Below are 18796 nucleotides of genomic sequence, written 5' to 3'. Positions count from 1 at the left end.
GCTCACATCCCCCAAATCCTCGCCCGGAGAAGTTTGCAAACCCATAAACTCGGGTTTGGCAAGAGGGGGGGCTCCCAGGTACCGAGGAGGGGCTCGCAGGGCACCTCCCCTGTGCGGTTTTTTTTTTAATTTTATATATATTTTTGGAGCGGTCGGGGTGCTGGGGGTGTCCACTTCGCGGGTCCCTTCCACCTGAATTCTTCTACCCTGCCTCCTCGTGGCTCTAGGAGCTGGGGGGGGGCAAAAAAATAAAAAATAAATAAAAAATCAGGGCCCCGTGCAGCAAAATCTCTACTCAAAAAAAAAAACACACACAAAATTTGGAGTGGGTTTCAGCACCCTTGGAGAGGGAAGGGGGGGCTGAGGCTGGGAGCAGCTCATCGCAGGCTGCTGGGGGGGGCAAAGAGGGGGTCGTGGGGGGGTGGTGGCGGGGTTAAGCCCCTCCCATGGCCCTCCCCCTCCCGCCCCCTCCCGCCCCCTGCCCGCCCCTCCCGGCTCCGGGCAGCCCGGCAGAGCGGCGAGGCGGGCGCGCAGGGCGGCTGTGCGCTGGGCGCTGCGCTCCGCCATGCAGCCCCCGGGACCCCCCCGCCGCATCTTCATCATCCTCCTCCTCCTCCTCTTCCTCCTGCACCGCCGCTGGGCGCTGGCCGCCGCAGGTAAGTTGGGTTTTTTAGGCTATTTTTTGGGGTGAGGGGAAGTTTTTTGGGGAGGGCGCATCCCCTTGGCGGAGCGCGGAGGGCTGCGCCTGCCCCCCCCTCCTTTTTTGGGGTGAAAAGGATGAGAAACGGGGGGCACCGAGCATCCCTTCCTCGGACCCCCCCTTGCACCCCAGGGCTGGGGAGCCCCGGGAAGGGCTCGGGGCTGCTCCTCTGTCGTCCCCCCCCCCCCCCCCCCCCCCCCCCCCTTGCCTCTCGGTTTTCTGCTTTTGGTTTTACTGCGCCGTTTTATTTCTTTACTTTTTTCTTTCTTTTTTTTTTTCCCTTGCCGTCTGGGAAGAGCAAAACAAACCCATCCCTGTTTATAACACCGTGGGCTGTAATTTCCCAGTGGGTCAAATAAGTAATTACTCAGGCTGGATATTTTCATTTTTATATTTTTTTATTTTTTTTTTATCTGCGTTCTTCTAAAAACCCAGCTCTGGGTGGCCGGGCAGCTTGGCGATCTTTTTTTTTTCTTATTTATTTATTTATTTATTTTTCCGCTATGGCTCTTCAAAGTTTCCTGTGCGGCGCCGAATCTTGTGATTGAGATGCTCTTAAAATCCTGCCCTTCCGTCGTAATCCCTGCCACGGACGAGAAAATAAACAGAAGCACGGCCCTCCCGCTGCCCGCTCGCGTTGGGGCTCCCACCACCATCCAGTTCAGCCTCGTGCTGTAAAAATATATCGGAATTATTTACGCCCCCCCCCTTTTCCCCACAAACGACACCTCCGGACGCCGCTCCGTCCTGCGGCAGCGGGTTTCTCCTCCCTGTCCAGATGCAGAAAGTCATCCTCTGGTGCTCGGATGTGGCACCCCGAAAAGTTGGAGGCTGGGGAGGCTGTAGCCATACATACGGGACCCTCCTGCCCTGGGCACAGTCGTAATCCTGGGGGAAACTTACAGGGAGAGCATCCCGCTGGCTCCTGGCTGCTCGCTGAAAGCGTCCCCTGCCAAGCTGCTTTTCTAGGAAAATGAGCCCTGCCTTCCTTTCTGAAGCCTAATTAAGGCGACGAGGAATTTTGGGGAGGGAGTTTAATCAGATTATTATTTATTATTTTATTTTTTTTCTTTGTCCGCCCCCGCCGTGCAAAGATCCTACCCGGTTCTGCCTCTGGCATCTCCGGGGGCCTGGACGTGGCGGTGCAGGGCAATCCTCTCCCTTGCGGACAGGCCGAGGGGTTGGGGGGGCTCGGTGGCTGCTGGGGGCACGGGGGGGACATCAGCACCCCCCTGCCTGGCTCCTTGCTCTTGGCTTTTGCATGCCTGCGAGATGAGAGGGAGGGAAGGAGGAAGGAAAAACGAGTTGAGCCTGACCAGGGGGATGCGGGGAGCTTCCCGGCGTGCCCGTACGGGATCGCAGAAAGTTGGCTCTCCTTTCCCTTCAGCTGCTCTGTGCCTGCTGAAGAGCCTGGGTTAAAACACCCAGGACAAGGGGGGTGCTGTGGGGTGCAGTAGGGATGTCTGCATGGTGGGCAGACCGCCCTCCTGCCCCTCTTCTGTCCCAAATATCTGGGGAGATTGGGGTCTGCTTGGGATCTCCTTGGGGTTCCCAACACCTGGGGAGACGGGGAGCGGGGGATTGGTGACAGTGCTGGTCCTGTGACCACAGAATCGTCCCCACGGGTGGCAGGAGAGCAGCCTGGGACCTGTTGCTCTCCATCCTGATGTCCCAGGAGCTGGAGGACAGCCGTGACCTTGAGCTCCTATGGGTCCTGCGGGTGCCCCGTGCCGGCAGGAAGCGCGGGGCGGCGAGGTGCGGGCGGAAGGGCTTGATGGAGTCTGGAGGAGTTCATTACAGCAGGCATCAGGGCCATAAAGCCCCAGGTCCCTGCTGGGCCTTATTCACTTGTATTCCCCGGGATTTAGCAATGCTAATAAGAGGGGAAGTGTTCCCCTGTGCTGTGCTCCCACCCGTGTCTCGCTTTCCTCGCCCTTTTGGACAGAGGTGGCTGCTCCTGCTGGTGCCACCGGCTGCCCCGTGGCCTTTCGAGGCCTGTCGCCTCTGCTTTTTGGTGTGCCTCGCCGTGCCGAGCTGTAATTTGCTGTAATCGCTCGTATTGTGCAAGCCAGCCCTGCTTGTGAGTCAGCGCTCGGGGTGGGCCCTTGCACTAGGGGTGCTGGGGATGTGGGGCTGGTGCCGTGAAAATCCTGTCCCTCCCGGTACGAAGGGACCTCGAGAGATGCTGTGTGGGATGCTTCACCCCAAACCCAGAGCTCTTTCCCCTTGTGGCACTGCAGCAGGGGTGAATGGAGCCCTTTGGGGTGATGTGGCTCCTCAGATCCAGCTGGAAAAAACAAATCCTGACCCGCTGAGGGCTCGCATTAATGCACAGCTTTGGGGAAGAAAACCCCCAAAATCCACCTAGCTGTCCCCAGGCTTGTATGGCACTTGGCATTTTACAACTGAGGCTGTTTCGGAGCTGAGCTTGGCTTCTACTCGTGTGCTGGAGCCCCAGCCCGGGGGGCGATGCTGTCCCCGAGGGTTTTGTCCAAATTTTGGTCCTGTGCAGGGAGCCGGGGCCGTGGTAGGAGGCGAGTGAAGCATCCCGGCCGCGCCAGGATTATTTTTGAAGCCTCCTGGTTTTTCGGAGCCCTGACTCACGGCACAGGAATGCGCTGGGCTGGCAGCCCCGGACCTGCTCCTTGGGAGCGCGGCGGGGAAGCGCGAGCAGCCCTCTCCTCCTCCGAAACCGCCGGGCTGGGAGCAGCCGCGGCTTTGCTGAGCTTGGGCTTTTCGGGGGATTTTTGTCTCTGCTCTTTGTTTTGAGCTTAAAAAGGAAAAGAAAAAAAAAATCTGGGGAGTTGGGAGCGGGAGGTTGGCAAGGCACCGTCGGGGTGCCCTCAGAGGGGAGGGAAGGGCAGCGTGAACCCCGACATCGACCACGAGTTGGGCTGGGAAAGGCAGCGTGAAGCACTGCTTGGGAAGCAGGGATTATTTAGCACGGGGCTTGCTCTGGCGTGTCCTGCACGCTGGCTTTCATCTCCTGCGAGTCCCTCCCCGCTCCGAGGGACCCCCCTGCTCCGGGCTGGGTCTTCTCCGAGACCCTCTGGGTTTTGGGGTGCTGTTGCCTTGCCGTGGGGAGGAGGAATTAGCAGCTCCCCAAGCCTGCTGGGGAGGCTCGGAGGGGTGTGATGGAGAGCTGCACATTAGGGCTGCCTCCTCCAGCAGCCCCAAACAGAGCCCAAAATCTCGGGACCAGGATTTGTGTGGATTGGAATATTGATGGGGAGGCGGAGCAGGGCTCGCCCCAGCTGGATGGGGCTGGGATAATCCCCCTGGGATTTGAGAAGCAAATGTTTGGAGCCACTTTGCTTCCTCGTAGCTTGGAGAGGTGCTTTAGCTTCTGTTATGGAGCAAGAAAAAGGGATTGCCCCCATTTTCTGCCCCAGCATGGCTGGGAAAAAGGGGCTAGGTTGCCTGCCCTGCCTCCAAGCATGGGCTGTCCCCAGGCATTACCAAACCCTCACCCAACCGGACGCAAAGCTGGGTGCTGGCACCTCTCGTGCTTGCTGGTGGTCCCGCTGGTATGGCTCTGTGCGGGTCCCTTGGGTCACCTCGCCTCCCCTTCTTGCCAAGCCTGAAGCCGAGCAATTGTTTTCCTTTGAAAGAGCGTGGAAAATCTCATTTTGGGGTGTTAAATGTGTGTGGAGCGAGCTGCAGCAGTTTGGAGGAGAGGTGAGGACCTCTGGGTGTGGATGAGCTTCGTGGTCCTTTGGGAGCGATGCTGTGGGCAGCATCCTTGAGCTTTATGTTTGGTTTTTTTTTTTTTTTTTTTTTTTTTTTAATGGGTTTATGTTGTTTGAAAGAGTAAAAATCCCCTTTTGGATAGCTGGAGAAATGTAGTTGGCGTTGATGTTACTGAAGACAGGTGGAGGGCCACTTGGGGATGCTTTTGCTCGCCAGAGGGGTGGATCCAGCACCCCTCGATGTAGCTGCGCCTGAGTAGGATTTGCTTTGCTAAAATGAGGACCAGAGGGGGTTCTGAGCGGGCAGGGATGGCTCGTGGAAGTCACGGCGCTGCTTCCCATCGAGCATCCCTCCCCATTAAAGTTTTATGGGGACTGACACGGTGACTTGTTAAACGATGCGAGGGAGATCAGCGAGCTCTTCTCCACCCTGCTGGCACCTGGGGAGGCGTCTGCGGCGCATTTCTCCTCCCTGGAAGCTGCCAGCCTGGAAATTATCCCCAGTGACCCCCTTGTCGCTGCCTGGCAGCCTGCAAATGCTCGTCCTGCAACCCGGGTGGGAGGAGGAGGAGATGTTGTAGGACAAGAACTGGGCTTCCCGGCCGGGCGGCTGGCGGGGGTGGATGTGGGCGGCGATGAAAGGGGTTGCGATGCCTCGGGTGGCGTGGGAGCTTTCCTTGGGCAGGAGCTTAGGGAGCCCAGGGGCTCCTCGGGACGGATTTAAAACAGGAGGAGGGACACACCTGGGGTGCATTGGGGTGGTGCTGTCTGCTCCTGGCCTCAGCGCAGAGGTTTGGGGTTGGGTCATCGCCGGTGCCATGTCTGCACCCCACAGCAGACGAAGCCCTCCGAGTGCCTCTCCCCCATCCCACGTGCTTTATGCCAAAGAGTGACTTCTGCAGGCGTGTTCAAAGGGTGTAGGGCCTTCCCCTGCCCTCCCCATCGGTGAGGGGCAGGATGTATTTTCATGGTCACTCGGGAGCAAAATGGATCCAACCCAACGCCGCGCAGAAGCCGCAAGCCCCCGTGGAGACTTCGCTGTCGCCCTTCTGGGTGCTGCCACCCCGTGCTTGTGCTGGAATGGTATTTGGAAGGTTTCTCCTTTTGGAACAAAGCAAGGAAAGCTTGAAAACCCTGCATTTTGCTGCGTGCCACCAGAAAACGTGGTGGTGTGGAGGGATGGCTGAGCACCAGAGGCTGTGAAACTCCCCGTTTTTTTCCACGTGTGCCTGTGCTGGGTGAATTTCTGCTGGTGAACGGACAGTCTGCGCTCTGCTGGGGAGAAGCAAGAAAGGCTTTTTTGTGTAGGCTTTGAATGCTAAAAGTACCGTGTTGTGATAGCCTCGGGATGCCAGCTTTGGGTTGAAGGCGTTTTTTAATCCCTTCCCTGGGTGTTGGGTGCTCCAGCTACCGTGTTGTAACCTGCAGAGAGCGACTTCAAAAATAACCGGGGCAGCGGCCGCAACGGGTCTGTGTAAAACGAGGTACGGAGGCACATATTTCAGGCCCTAAAATTTATACAACAACATAAAAACCTTGGCTCTGCCCAGAGCTGGAAAAGCGAGCTCCAAAAGCTGGCGATAGGGCTGGGTCGGTTTGCTCTGAGCAGTGACTAACAGGAGCCGAAGTTTTTAAAACAAACACTGGGATAAACTGGTTATGCAAAGCGGGGCGAAATGGGCAGGTTCCTTTGGAGTTTGCAGCAAAAACACCGAGGCTGGGGCGTGCTGGGGCCGGTCCTGCCGGGGCTGGAAAATCCCACGCGCCGGCTCCGCAGCCGGGGTCCCGGCCGATCCGCACGGATGCGGGGCGCCAAGCGGTCGGGGACACAGCGTGCTGAGCTGTCAGCCCGGCTCTGTAATACCCTCTAAGTGAAATCCATCGGTGCTTGGCTTTGAGAAAGCGTCGGGCTTCCTGATCCTGTGCTGCAGGGGGAAAAAAAATATATATAGAGAGAAAAGGAGCAGCCTTTGGGCACGCGGCGAGGCGCCCATCCAACGGGATCACTGCTCTTCCTGGCTTTCCCCTGCTCGTACGAGGGGACAGGGCTCAAGGTCTGCATCTGGGTGGCTTTTTGGTGGCCTGGAGCCTCTCCTTGCCCCGCACACCCTCTCTGCCTTCCCCCTTCTCTCCCCAAAGGACACACCTGTGCCTGTCCACCTCTTTGGGTGCACGGCGCATCCCTCGTGGCCGCACGAGGCGGGCACAGCGCGGGGCTCTCGCCGCAGCCTCTCCATCTTCAGAGAGGTATGCCTGCGATTTCCTCCCCGCGAGAGGAAGGGCTCGTTGCTTCCAGAGGGGGAAGGCTGCGGAAAGTAGAGGGGAGAGAATGCAAACCACATGTTTTCTGCCAGGCTCGAGTTGCAGGGCTGCAAACGGCAGGGGAACAAAAGGAGCCGGAGCCGCGCAGCTCGGTGGCCTTCCGCGGCCCGGTGGGATGCAGCGAGGCTGGAGGGAGAATTAAAAGAGTCAGAAGCTGCTCAGAGAGGAGCTGGGTCCCTGCCGGGGCTCTGCGGTGTCACTGCTGGCCCCTGTGTTCAGGGCTGGTCCCAAATCCTGAAGATCCCATAAATGAGTGGTGCCGATGATGGGAAGAAGCTTCTCCAAGTTGTCCTGGGCTCGTGGCTTCTGTGCGTTGATGAGAAGGCAAGAGAGGAAGGTTCAGGGTCCAGCTGCCTCCTCTCCATCTCTGGGATGTCTTGCCACCTTCTGGGGGCACAGCTGGGAGCTGCTGTGAAATCCTACAGGGAAAAAAACTCACTCGACCTCCTTCCAGGTCCCTCCTCTCCATACCTGCCCTGCCGAAGGAGCAGTGCAGGTTTGAGAGTTTTCTTCAGGCTTTGAAACAATTTCCCCATCCCCTTCTCTCCTCCACCAAAGAAAACTTCCCGTGACCTCATCCTCCCTTCCCTGAAGACAGTGAAGGTTTGTCTTGAAGGGAGCTTCAGTCTCAGGGGAGAAATTGCAACCCCAAATCCTCAGATGTGCTAAAAATATCAAGGCTTTGACCTAAATGTGGTAATTTCTACCATGCCTCTGTGCCAGAATGATGTTTCTCAGAGCCTCTGTGAGAGGGCTGGTGCTCCTTGGCAGACTGGCCCCAAAAAGGGGGAGAAGGAGCTGGAAATCCCCTCAAAATGTACGCAGGGAGAGTGCTGGAAAAGCAAACTTGGTGTTGTTTTTGTGTCCGAAAGGCCTCGTTCCAGCTGCGTAAGGGGTGGGCACGTGTAAAGATTCGCTTTTCCCTCCGCAGGGTGGAAAAAGTGATGCGCAGGCACTCGGAGAGTTGTTGGAGCTCGGTGGAGGTGCTTTTAGGAAGGATGTGAGACCCGGGGAGAGCAGCAGCCGAGCTGTTAGCTGGGAGGGATCTTCCCTTCCAAAACCTAGAGGCACGGAGACAATATCCGATCCCCCGAGCGGCTCGCCGGAGCTGTTTGCAACCTGTCAGCTTGGAAACCATCTGCTCCAGCCCGTGGGGACCCCGCTCCCCATGGGGTGAGGGAGGAGACGGAGGCGAGGCGCTGCCGATGCTGCAGCCCTCCCCAAAGGGACCCCGGGGCACCGCGGCCCAAGAGGAGCAGCCGTGCCCGAGAAAGTATTTATTTTTCTGTCTGGGTTATTTTCTGTTTGTTGGCTTTGGGGGGGAGGTTTCTGTTTTTAGCCTGGCTTCCTAAAAGAATCCAGATTGGGAGGGAAGAGCTGTCAGGGTGCTGGGAGGCGTTAGCGCGGGGTGCTGGGAGGGGGGCTTTTGGGGAAGCAAAATGTGTTTTCCTCCAGAATCGGGGTGCTTATTCTGGATAAAGTGCACGCAGAGGGATGGCATTGCTTCCGAATTAAAAAAAAAAAAACCTCCATAAAATCTGTTTTGAAGCTGCCCCTTGTGATGTTTCGTGGCTGAGGTCACTGCTGGCTGCGGGACGTTTTGGTCTCTGTCTCTGTGTCGGTGAGCTCACGTTACTAAGTTTCGCAGGGAAGGAGGGGAAAACCTCAATAATTTTGGACTGAACAGTAAACCAAAGCTATGAAGAAGCATTGGCGAAGAGAAAATGTGCGGGTTTGTTAGCAAATCCTGGTCTGGAGCTGCTCTGCTCCCCGTTTTGGGGGGGAATTGTGTTCACACACGGGCGAAGTGGAGCAAGAAATGCAGAGCATTCGCCAAAAGGACATCGGTGAGAGCTGCTCCTCTCGTCAGAAAGAGGCATTAGGCATTATTTTCGGGGCAGTTTAAATTTCCTGAGTGCCTATTTAGAAAGCAAGGTGGTCAGCTCGCCGTACTGCAGGCTTTTGGAAGGGAGATCAGGTCCGAGGCAAGCAGGCTGCCTCCGGGAGCGAGCGAGACTGCGAGCAGGGCTTTAATTTCGCCGCGGTGGCACTGCTTGGAAGCTGCCCTTGCCACATGAAAGCAGCCCTGCGGTGCCCTGGTCGCTGCTGAAAGCAGCACGGGAGCCAGCGGAGGGATGATTACAGAGCAGCCCTTTCTTCCCGTGGCTACAAAAGAAGAAACAACAGGGACCTGGATGTGGTTGGATGTGACGCGATGCCCTTTTGGGGCTCCAACCGCACGCCGCACGGGGAGGCGGTGGCTTTGGGGACGGAGTGGTGACCCTTGCACTCGTGCAAAGAAATGTTGGGTGTTGTTTTTGTTTTTTTTTTTTGAAGGAGGGATGAACCAGACCTGCAGGGTGTAGCAGCGTCCATCTGGAGGTATCCCCTGGTGGCAGCGACGCCCAGCCCCAGCCCTGCCCCGTCTCCGTTCTCTGCCCCCTCTGTGCCTTCTCCACCTTTTTTTTCCCTCCCCTGCTAACCCAGCGTGCAGTTAGGAATACCTTTCATGCGCTCAAGACTTATGGTTCAGCCTGGACGTGCTATCAGCCCGCTGCCTGATAAGTTTGCTGCCTCGAAGCCCTGGGGAAGCGCCTGCTCAGGGTCGCTGCAATAGATTTACCTGCGGCTTCCCGGTGTGATTTTACTTACCCCTTAACCGAAAGGAATTACTTTTCATTGCTGTGAAGAAAAATGCATGTCCCAGAGCCAGCACTGTCCGTAAAATCTCGCGCCGTCTCTCCCCGTTGCCATGAATTTGTAAGTCGCTGGCTGGGTTTGCAGCTAGGAAAAGAGTGAAGCTGGTGATCGGGGTGAGCTCAGAGCGAGCGGGGAGGGTGGCAGGGGAAGGAAGGAAGGTCTGGCTCGCTGGTAGCCTGGGCTTGGCCACAGAGGTGGCTGGGCGTGATGGATGGGGGATGCAGAGCCACCGTCTCCCTATGGGCTGGTCCCCGTCCTTTTTGGGGTGCTGGGGGTCTCCACCACGGGTCACTACACTGGCTGTGGCACTCCTGGAGCAGCCTTTACCCGAAATTGTAGCACAGGAGGGCGAACACCTGCATGGTGCTGCCATCCTCGTGCCCTTACCGGGAGGGGGTTGCAGGGCACCCGGCAGCTGTTGAGGCAGGAGGAGGCTCCGGGTGGCTTTGGACGCCGAGGAGCAGCCTCGTGTTCATCTATCAAAGTGCCTGCAGCTCCCCTTTCAAGCTGCAATAACCAGAGCTGAGAGTCAATCCATATCTATTTAAAGCACTTGGAGAAATAAAGATGCTAAATAAAAGCACGGCGGCCCTCTGCTCCCTTCCTGTGGCCAGGAGGGCTTCGGGGACCAGCACCGGCAGCATCCCCGTCCCGTGGGCACCTGCAGGAGGGTGGCAGCGCCGGGGGGACGCTCTGAAGGACACTTTCTTAGCATGTGCTTGCATTTTTGCCTTGGTGAGGGGGTGACGAGCCGGCTCTGCAAGCCCTCTGCCATGCTAATGGGGGCTGCAGGCTGGCTCCACCTCGGGTGGTTTCTCCCTTCCCAAAGACAAGCCAGGGAACACTTGTGGAAGGGCGAAATTAAAAAGCCCGGGGCGGTTTATTTTGAGGACAGCGTGTTTGCTTTCACGTCGTGCTGGAGGGAATTGCTCTGCTACTGTCAGCAAATAAATAAAATAAGAGCTTTGTTTTAAATGAGGCTTTCTTCTGCTGGTTAATTAGGCGAGCTGGTACCTGCAGTTGCGCTGCCACGGCACCGACTGCATCGTGCGTGTCGGAGGCATATGGCTGGTGTCGGCAGCTCCCAAACTTCATCAGCCCCTTATTAGTGATTTTAAATATCCCTTTAATGGTGTACAACTCCTGTGGGGGTTCGGTGGCACTGGCACAGGGTTTTTGAGCTGGCTGTATGTGAGCACAGCTGGGCTGCCTGTGGATGCACGTACCTATGGCACGGGGTGCTGAGCCTGCTTGTGCCATGTGGTGCTTTCCTGTGAGCGTGGGGCAAGGCTGGTGAGCAATATTTGCTTACAGGAACAACCCCTCGTGGCTTTTTCGGGGTGTTGGAGCATCGTGCCCTGGTCGTGGAGGGCTGGGGCAGAGCTGAGAGCATTGGGATTTAGCGGTCGCTCGTCTCCTGGTGCTGCTCCAGGTCTTGCTTTTGGTGCCTCACGTCTGCACCCGGAGCTCTCCTCGTGCCCACGTGGGGCTTGCGCCGGCTTGCACCGCTGCCTCCGCCGCCTCTGCCCTGGCGGGCGTGGGGGAAAACCCCTTTTGGGGTTGTTTTCTGCCTGTTTTTTCGGGTCTCCCCTTCCCGAGAGGGTGCAGCGAGTGGGGTCTGCAGGTGCCACTAGGCTGGGACGTGGAAGAGCGCTGGCACCGGGATGGCCACCGTGGGCTGAGTGGGGCTTCCCGCAGAATTGGGGCACAGCAGGCAGGAACCCAATGCCTTGGCTTGTCTTTTTCCTCCTCTCCTTCCCTCCCTGCTCCAAATTCCTGCCTGGCCTGCTGGGAGCACACAGCAGCCTGCGGGCAGCTCCGGCGCACGTCCCCGGGGCTGGGCAGAGGGGAGGATTTGGGGGGGCTCATAATTTTTCCCCCCTTCCATCCTGCCATAAAGGCTGCTCCGACCTCAGGGGGTCCCCAAGCCGTTTGAGATCTTTGAGTATTTCGGGCTGCTCGTGGCACGGGCGCCTTGGCTCGATGGGAAAGCCAAGCAGGGCCATTTTCCCCGGATAATTACAGGGCCCTTGCGCAAGGCCGGGTGACGGGGAGCTTCCTCCGCCTGCAGCCACGCTGGGGCTGGGAACTGGGCTCCGTGCAACCCGCCGGTCACCCACCCCATCCCTTCCTCCCTCCTCTGGTCCCTGCACGTGTGCTTGTGCACCCAGCAGACGAGGCAGGGGGGGTCTTCTTGCCTCCCCCCTTTCTCCCGAAGCTCTTGCAGGGGCTGCCCCCATCCCGCATTCCTGGAGATAAGGATCCTGTCTGGCGCCGGGGTTTCAAATGCGCTCCCTGATTATCAGCAGGCGCCGGGCTAGAGCCCCAGGCAGCAGATAAAGAGGGGAGGGAAGAGGAGAGGAGGCTCCCCGCATCCCTGCCCCGCTGCTCCTGCACCCCAGGATGCCACTCACTGCCCCCAGTGCGCTGAGAAAATTGTTAGCCCTGCTTGAAAGTCTTTTTTTTTATATATATATAAATATATATTTTTTTATTAGTATTTTCTCTCTCTTGCCGACTGGCTGTACCAGACCGTCCGGCTCTCGCAGCCCAGCCGCGGATGGGAGTGGGGAAGGTGAAGCTGTAATGAGAGGCAGCTGTGGGGCACGGCCCCACGCCCGGGGCTGCGGCACAAACCCTTGCTCCGCGCGCTGCCTTTGGCATCCCACCCCCGGCCAGGGCAGGGAAAGGAGGGTTTTCACTCGCCTCTTAGCTGAGGGCTCTCGCTGCCCTGGCTCATGAGGCTTAAAAAAGCAGAGAGCACCCAGGATGGCACCTTGGTGTGCCCTGGGCGTTTTGGTGTGCCCGTGCCCCACCAGTTTTTGGCGATGCATTTTGGAAGCCCTTGACCCACTGGCCGAGCCAGCAGCCAGACAAAATACAGAAAAAAAAAAACAAAACAACCAACCTCTTATCACCACCGTGTCCTGGCTGTGGCACCTCCCTGTGCTGTTAAAATCAGGGCTGTCTCCTCCACCAAGGAATTTGGAGGTGAAGGAGGGCGCTTATCTTGCTGGGGGGCAAGCTGCTGGCTGGAACGCGTCCCAGAGGCATTTTTCTGCAGCCCCAATGCTGAGTTCTGGGGACTTTTGCCCTCTTTCCCCCACCAAGCTTATAAATAAGAGCTCAGCCCCCCTGCTCCTGCCTTTACTCTCGGTGTTCCCAGCCTGGCTCTGCTGGGAAGTGCCTCCATCCCCTGGTCATCAAGCAGAGGAACGTGGTCCCTGCCCCAATGCCAGCTTCTGACCACCTTTTTCCATGTAAATACCCCAAACTGAGTGGGGTCTCGCCTTCACCAGGATGCTCCCCAGCACGTGGGGCCTCTTGTTTTTCCCCTGTGATTTCCCTGAAGCTTCCTGCATGAATTTTTGATGCTTTTCCTTGGGGGGTGGGGGGTGAGCATTAGAAAGAAATGACCACTGTGGGGAAAAAAATAAAATAAAATAAAATAAAAAAAGAAGAGGTGTTTTTAGTGAGGAGAGAGAAAGAAGGAGGGGGGAAGAGGCTGAAATGTGATCGCTTTTTATGGCTTCCTGGAACTGCCTGGCTGGGGGCAGGTCGGGAGCAGATAGCCCCACGACGCTCTGCCTGCTTGCATCTTTCCCTTTCAGGTCGTAAATATAAAACCACGACTTGAAAAACAAAAAGCTCGTGAAGCTGTCAGCGGGCTCCCCCCGTGGAAGGTCATAAACGGGGCTCGGAGCAGCAGCTTTTTGCTCTCGTCCCAGCTGGGGGCCAGGCACCAGGACCCCCATGGCGCTGGGGGTCCCCTATCTGCGGCAGGGTGGGCGCAGGATCGGGGCATCAGGGCTTGGTGCTGCGCCACTTGGCTTCTCTCATCGAGCTTTGATGCCTCTGGTAGGGTGGTAAAAGCCATCCCCAGCTCTCAGCACCTTCAGGATCAATCCCTCGTGTTCAGACCTGGCACGTGTTGGGTTTTTTTTTTGGTTCCACCATGTGCTGGGAATGAAACTGCTCCCGCATTAACATCTAATTAGCGGCAGCCAAAAAAAAAAAAAACTGTGCCTGAAATAAGAGCAGAAAGAAAAGGGTGAGAAATTAAAGATGCAAAAGACCTGTTAGATCATCTGGCCCTTCCTCCGGGATTGTTTCTGCCCTGTTTTTGTCCAGTCTTGCTCAAAAGTCTCCAGGGCCATTACCGCTTCCCTCAGAGGTGCTTCCATTGTGCATTGAGGGACCAGGCGAAACCTTTAAAAATGTAAAAAAGCTTCATACAATGGAGGTAGGAGAAACAGATTGAGTCATTGTATTGTTCTTTGTAATCAGCTTTGCCTTTCATTAATTTCCTCCCGCCCTGCTCCCCAAAGCCTGATTGAGGCTGGCACTCTCAAAGAGAAGCCGCACGTGTGCCCGGCTCCGAGGCACTGGGGCTGACCGTGCAGCAATGCTGGGGGGAATTAATTGACTTTTCTAATTATTTACCCTTGAAACGGAGCCGTGGTGTCGCTCGTGTAGCTGCTGGTCCTATATGGCAGTGTGCGTGTCCGGGATGGGGAACGGGGCGGTGGGTGCTGGGTGCTGCGCAGCCGCTTTTGTGGTGTTGGTGCTGCCTGGTTGCGGAGCTGTTTGGTGTTTGGGGTGGGAAAGGGAAAGGAGAAAATAAAATAGCTCCAGCTTGGGGGTCCTGCGATGCTCAGAGCCCTGCCCAAGGGCATCCTTTGATGCTCAGGGTGTCCCGCAGTGCTTGGTTTATCCTTTAAGTCTTGGTGATATTGTGATATTTTGGGTGTCCTGTGATGTTCAGGGTGTCCTGCAATGCTCAGAGTCCTGCACCAAGGCATCTTGCAATGCTCTCGACATCTGCAATGCCCAAAACCCCGCACCAGGGCATCCTGAAATGCCCAAAACCCCGCACCAGGGCATCCTGAAATGCCCAAAACCCTGCACCAGGGCATTCTCCAAATCGCTCCCCAGGCGAGAGGAGCGGGGTGACGGGCCCAGCTTTCCCCCAGGGGCTCCCTTTCGGGGCAGGGGATGGCATTTGGGGTACCGGGGCTCCCTCAGAAGCGTGTGAGCAGGTAGACGGAGCCGTGCCGGGGCTCAGCCTGCGGGGCAGCCAGGCCCAGATGTTTCCCAGATGTTGCTCACTTCCTGGCTGGCTCCTCGGCGTTGGGCTTTTTATGTACTTGTTTGTTTTGGACTACAAACAAAATAAAAAGGGTTTTTATAACCCCGTTCCCAGGAGGCCGCGAGTTCAGGATGTAATCTGAAATCTATTCACTATTGTCTCGCTGCGTCTCCCTGCCCTCGGTGCCGTCCCCGGGCACGCACCGCTTTTGTTAAAACGCCTTTTTTCCCACATGACGTCTTTTCTTGACGGGCCGCCGGGCATTTTCCTTCATGACCCCCCCTCCAGGGCTCAGGGGAGCTGTGGGAATATCCCTGGCTGGCTCGGGATGGAGGCAGGAGGAGGAAATCCCATGGTTTTTTGGTCCCGTTCCACTCCTCGTTGTGCGTTTTTCTGAGGATGGGAAACTCATCGCACTGGTGGTGCTCATCCCAGTGCCCCTTTGTGTGTTTGGGGAGGGATGGGGACTGAAAAAAAAGCTTGAAATGTACGGATTCAAGGTGTTTGGATCAGGTGAATGCAAGGGTTAAAAGAAAACAACAAAAAATGGGGTTAGGGATGGTGTTATGTAAGGGAATGCTGTCGGCTCGTGGTTAGGTGGTGGGACAGAAATTTTAAAAATCCCTAAAAAAATCCTGTCGGTTCTGGGAAGTCGCCACCACTTCCACGGGCAGAAATAGTTGAGGATGAGCAGCTGAAGCCGTCCTCTCCTGGAAAGAAACTGGGGTAGAACCGGGTCCCCCTGGGGCTGGGGCATCCTCGGGAAAGGCAGCCTGGCGAAAACCCGCAGCGAGGTGTGCTCGCGGCTGGCAGCCTCCCCCTGACGTGCGTGCTTGGCTCTCGCTGCTCTCTTCTCACTTCCATTTTTATTTTTTCTCCCCCCCCCTGCACCCACCTGCGGGGTTAAGGCCCCTTTTCCTCTTTCCTTTCCCTCGCTCTTAATTGCCTGTTAAATAATTTAAATATTTAGGACCAAAGGGCTTCAATTATCCATTAATTTACATTAGTAATTTCTCTATCAGGCTGGATGGACGCGCTGGTAGCCTGATGGGCCCCCCGGGACGGGCAGGAGCCCTGCTGCAGTGCATTTTCCTGGAACGGGGGCCGCTCCTCCTCGCTTTTAAGGGCACAGGATGGAGCCCACAGCACCTGCAGGGCCCCATAGGTCCCAGGTTTTAGAAGCTGGATATTCGCTCGCAGTGGGTTTGTGGACCCGCTGCTCCCGTAGCACTGCCTGCTATTTTATTTGATTTTTTTTTTTGATTTATGGCTGCTGACAGCAAATCCCAGCCCAGTGGCATCGGGGGGGGCATGCTGGGGAATGTGCTGCCCCCAGCTTTAAAGCAATTAGTGCAAATCACTCGTGGGAATGAAGGCACCGAGGGAACCACGGCACAAGAGGGTGGGACCCTCGGCACAGGAGGGGACCCTTGGCACAAGAGAACAGGACCCATAGCACAAGAGGACGAGGCTGGGGGGCTTTTTTCCCCTTTCCATCAATTTTTTTTTGCTCCTTGGCATACATCAGCCTTCAGACCCTGTCTCCCTGAGGACTTTTTTGGGTCACCTTTGGAGGAGGCTGGTGGCGGAGGCTGCAGGAGCCCGGAGCCCCGGTTGCAACTTGGGGCAGGACAAAGGGAGGAAAGAGGAATTCAGCGTGGGAGAAGAAAAGGTGGAAGGATTGCCAGGGCTGGCTTTGTGCGGCCAGCCTCCGTGGACAAATTGGGGAAGAAACAGTCAAAAGGTGGAAATTGCCGGCGGTGAGAAAGGAAGGAGCAGGCTCCGGGGTCCTGTTGGCTTTAAGCACCCCCCTGCTTGGTTCCCAAACATCGTCAGGGTTTTTTGCTCTACTTTGTAAAGCCTTGGTGCGAAATAACTGGAGGTAACCTCCAGGAGGAGCAGAGCTGGAGGCTGGGAGCTGCTCCCCTACCTGCGCCTTGCTGCAGGGATTCAAGTGCAGCAGCCAGGGGATGGGGAAGCCTCGGCCCTGAGCGAGCCCTGCCGAGGGCTTTCTTCTGGACCAGGGGCAGGGCTGGCATGGAGGGGGAGAGCAGAGTCTTAATATTTCATATTCTGCATCAGGGATTATTTCTTTTTATTTTTTTTTCCCCTCCAATCTCTTTCTATCCCTGCTCTCTCCCTCCCCCCATTTTTCCTTCTGTTTGTCCCAGCGAAACGAGAAGGGAAGAAAAGGGCAGAGAAAGGACAAAAGCAGAATATTTCCATCCTCCGTTAATGCTTTTTTTTTTTTTTTTTTTTTTCTTGATCAGGGCAACAAATCTGAAAGATTAAGGGCAACTTTAAAGGCCATTTAATAAAGGGGTCTTAACCAGCTGCTCTTTGACATTGCTCCCCTATTTGAATTTCTAGTTAATTTGGGGCATTGAATGTGCTGGTTTTCTCCTTTTATTTTGCAGTAGGTTTTGTGTTTTTCAACCAACAGCCTCACGCCAAGGGAGCAGCCTTCCAGGAGGCTTTGGCTTCCCGGGGCTTTTGGGGAGCTGCTGGGGAGGAGAGGGCGGGTGCCAAAAAAAAAAAAAAAAGGCACAACCAAGCAAAGTGAGCTCCTTCTTCTCCCTTTGCACCGCTCCTCCAGCTGCCGAAACTCCTTGCTGTGCCTTGCTGGGCTGCTGCCATCCCTTCCCAGCTGGGAATTGGGATGCTCCAAGGGCAAAGCCCTGTGCCCTGTGCGTTCCCATGCTGGCCCCAGGAGGGTTTATATGGAGCTGGGGCGTCCCGTGGTGAATAACCAGGCTGGCAGCAGAGCATCCTTCTCCTCCTGGAGGAACACCTCCTGTCCTGGGTAGTTTCACAGTGCTGATTTTTTAAATTGCTTTGTTGTTTTTGTGTTTTTTTTTTTTCTCTGGTTTTTAGTGTGTTTTTTTTTTTTTTTTTTTGGATGCCCTAAGCAAACGCGTTTGCCTCCGCATTTGCATGTCGAGAAACCCCATTGCAAAACGCCCGCCTCCGAATTGCCAGGCTCCAGTTGGAGCGCTGGGGAATTTACATTTTTAAATATGGATGTAATTTGTGTGAACAGGAAATCGCTTCCTGCCTGCGGCCCGGCTTCTCTGGGAGCTGGCATTTGGAAGCAGCCTGGAGAGGGGAGAGGGGACCTGTTGCGTGCGCGCCCACCGCGGTCCTGCCGAGGAGAGCTTTCATCCTCCCCTTGATTCGCCACCTCTCCGATTGATAATTCGTAGTTCTCTGGACTTTCTGGCATCAGCTGGGGCAACAAGTCCCTCTTCATTCCCCGTTTTCCTTTCCCCTCTCTCTTTCCTCGCTGGAATTGTTATTCTTTGCACAACGGGCAGGCAGCGCATGCCGTAGATGTGAATAACCAGCGTACGGCCACCTTATCTGCTGCTGGCTCTTTTCCTTCTCCGAGCCAGAGCAAACAAATAAAGCCCGTATAATTATGATATCCATTAAAAATAACGTGGTGGCTGGGTAAACAGAGCAGCCTGCACGAGGGGAGCGCGGCAATGGCATTAAAACAGCACAAAGCCAAGTGGCTGGGCCCCGGTGAGAGCCGGCGTAGATGAAATTTGTTGATAGTTTTCCAACACGACCCTGAAGGAAATGTGTGAAGTAGCACAAAAGACTTGAGCACGATAGGGTGTAACGGGGATTTGCTAAGTAATTCCTCCTTTTTTCCTTCTCCTTGGGTATTTTTGGGGAGGCGCGAGGCATCGCAGGGAGCTGTCTCCTCTGAGCTCGCAGCGAGGGATGTTTTGGGCACAGCCCCATTATCGGCATCTGGGGATGGAGGTTTGGGGATTCCCGTGCCTCGGGACCCTTGCAGCAGGGCTGTGTTTGGGTCCGGAGGCTGCAGCAGCATGGGGATGCTCTCGTGGGATTTCCCCTGAAGGGGACCCTTTGCCAGAGCATGACCCATGAATTTTGCAAAAAAAAAAAAAAAAAAAGAAGTGATGATTTTTGGTTTTGGTTCGGTAAGGCTGTTGCATGCAAAGCAGGCCTGGTGCTGCCTGGCTCCTCTGTCCCACCCTTTTTCAGCCCAGACTTTGCTTTCTCTGCCTTTTCCCTCCCCTCCCTGCCTCCACATCCAGCCCTGTTTAATAAAGGTGCACAGCGCGGGCGTCCGTCTGCAGGCTTTTAATTTCGCTGGGAGAGGAATCTGCTTATTTTCTCCAAGGGTGTAATTAGGGCTGGCTGGGAGCACCCCCTCATTACTGCGCCCTCTGTAATTACAACATTTGCCTGCTGCGGGGAGCCGGCCGGTCTGGGGAGCTGCACCGAAACGCTGGGGGCAGAGCTGTCCCATGTCCTGTGTCC

The 18796-nt window shown here is 56.1% G+C and overlaps 1 protein-coding gene across 1 annotated transcript in view; it reads left to right on the top strand.

Moving 5' to 3' along the window:
• Window positions 1–565: 565 nt before the first annotated feature.
• Window positions 566–18796, top strand: part of UNC5B (unc-5 netrin receptor B) — a 32462-nt gene continuing 14231 nt past the window's right edge. Inside the window, exon 1 of the mRNA XM_032191120.1 lies at window positions 566–656. Within this exon, the coding sequence (XP_032047011.1) occupies window positions 566–656 (91 nt within the window). The remainder of the gene's footprint in view (window positions 657–18796) is intronic.

This window comes from Aythya fuligula, chromosome 7 (genome assembly GCF_009819795.1).
Source record: "Aythya fuligula isolate bAytFul2 chromosome 7, bAytFul2.pri, whole genome shotgun sequence".
NCBI lineage: Eukaryota > Metazoa > Chordata > Aves > Anseriformes > Anatidae > Aythya > Aythya fuligula.
The sequence above is the reverse complement of the archived record's forward strand: the minus strand, read 5'-3'. Positions and strand labels throughout refer to the sequence as shown.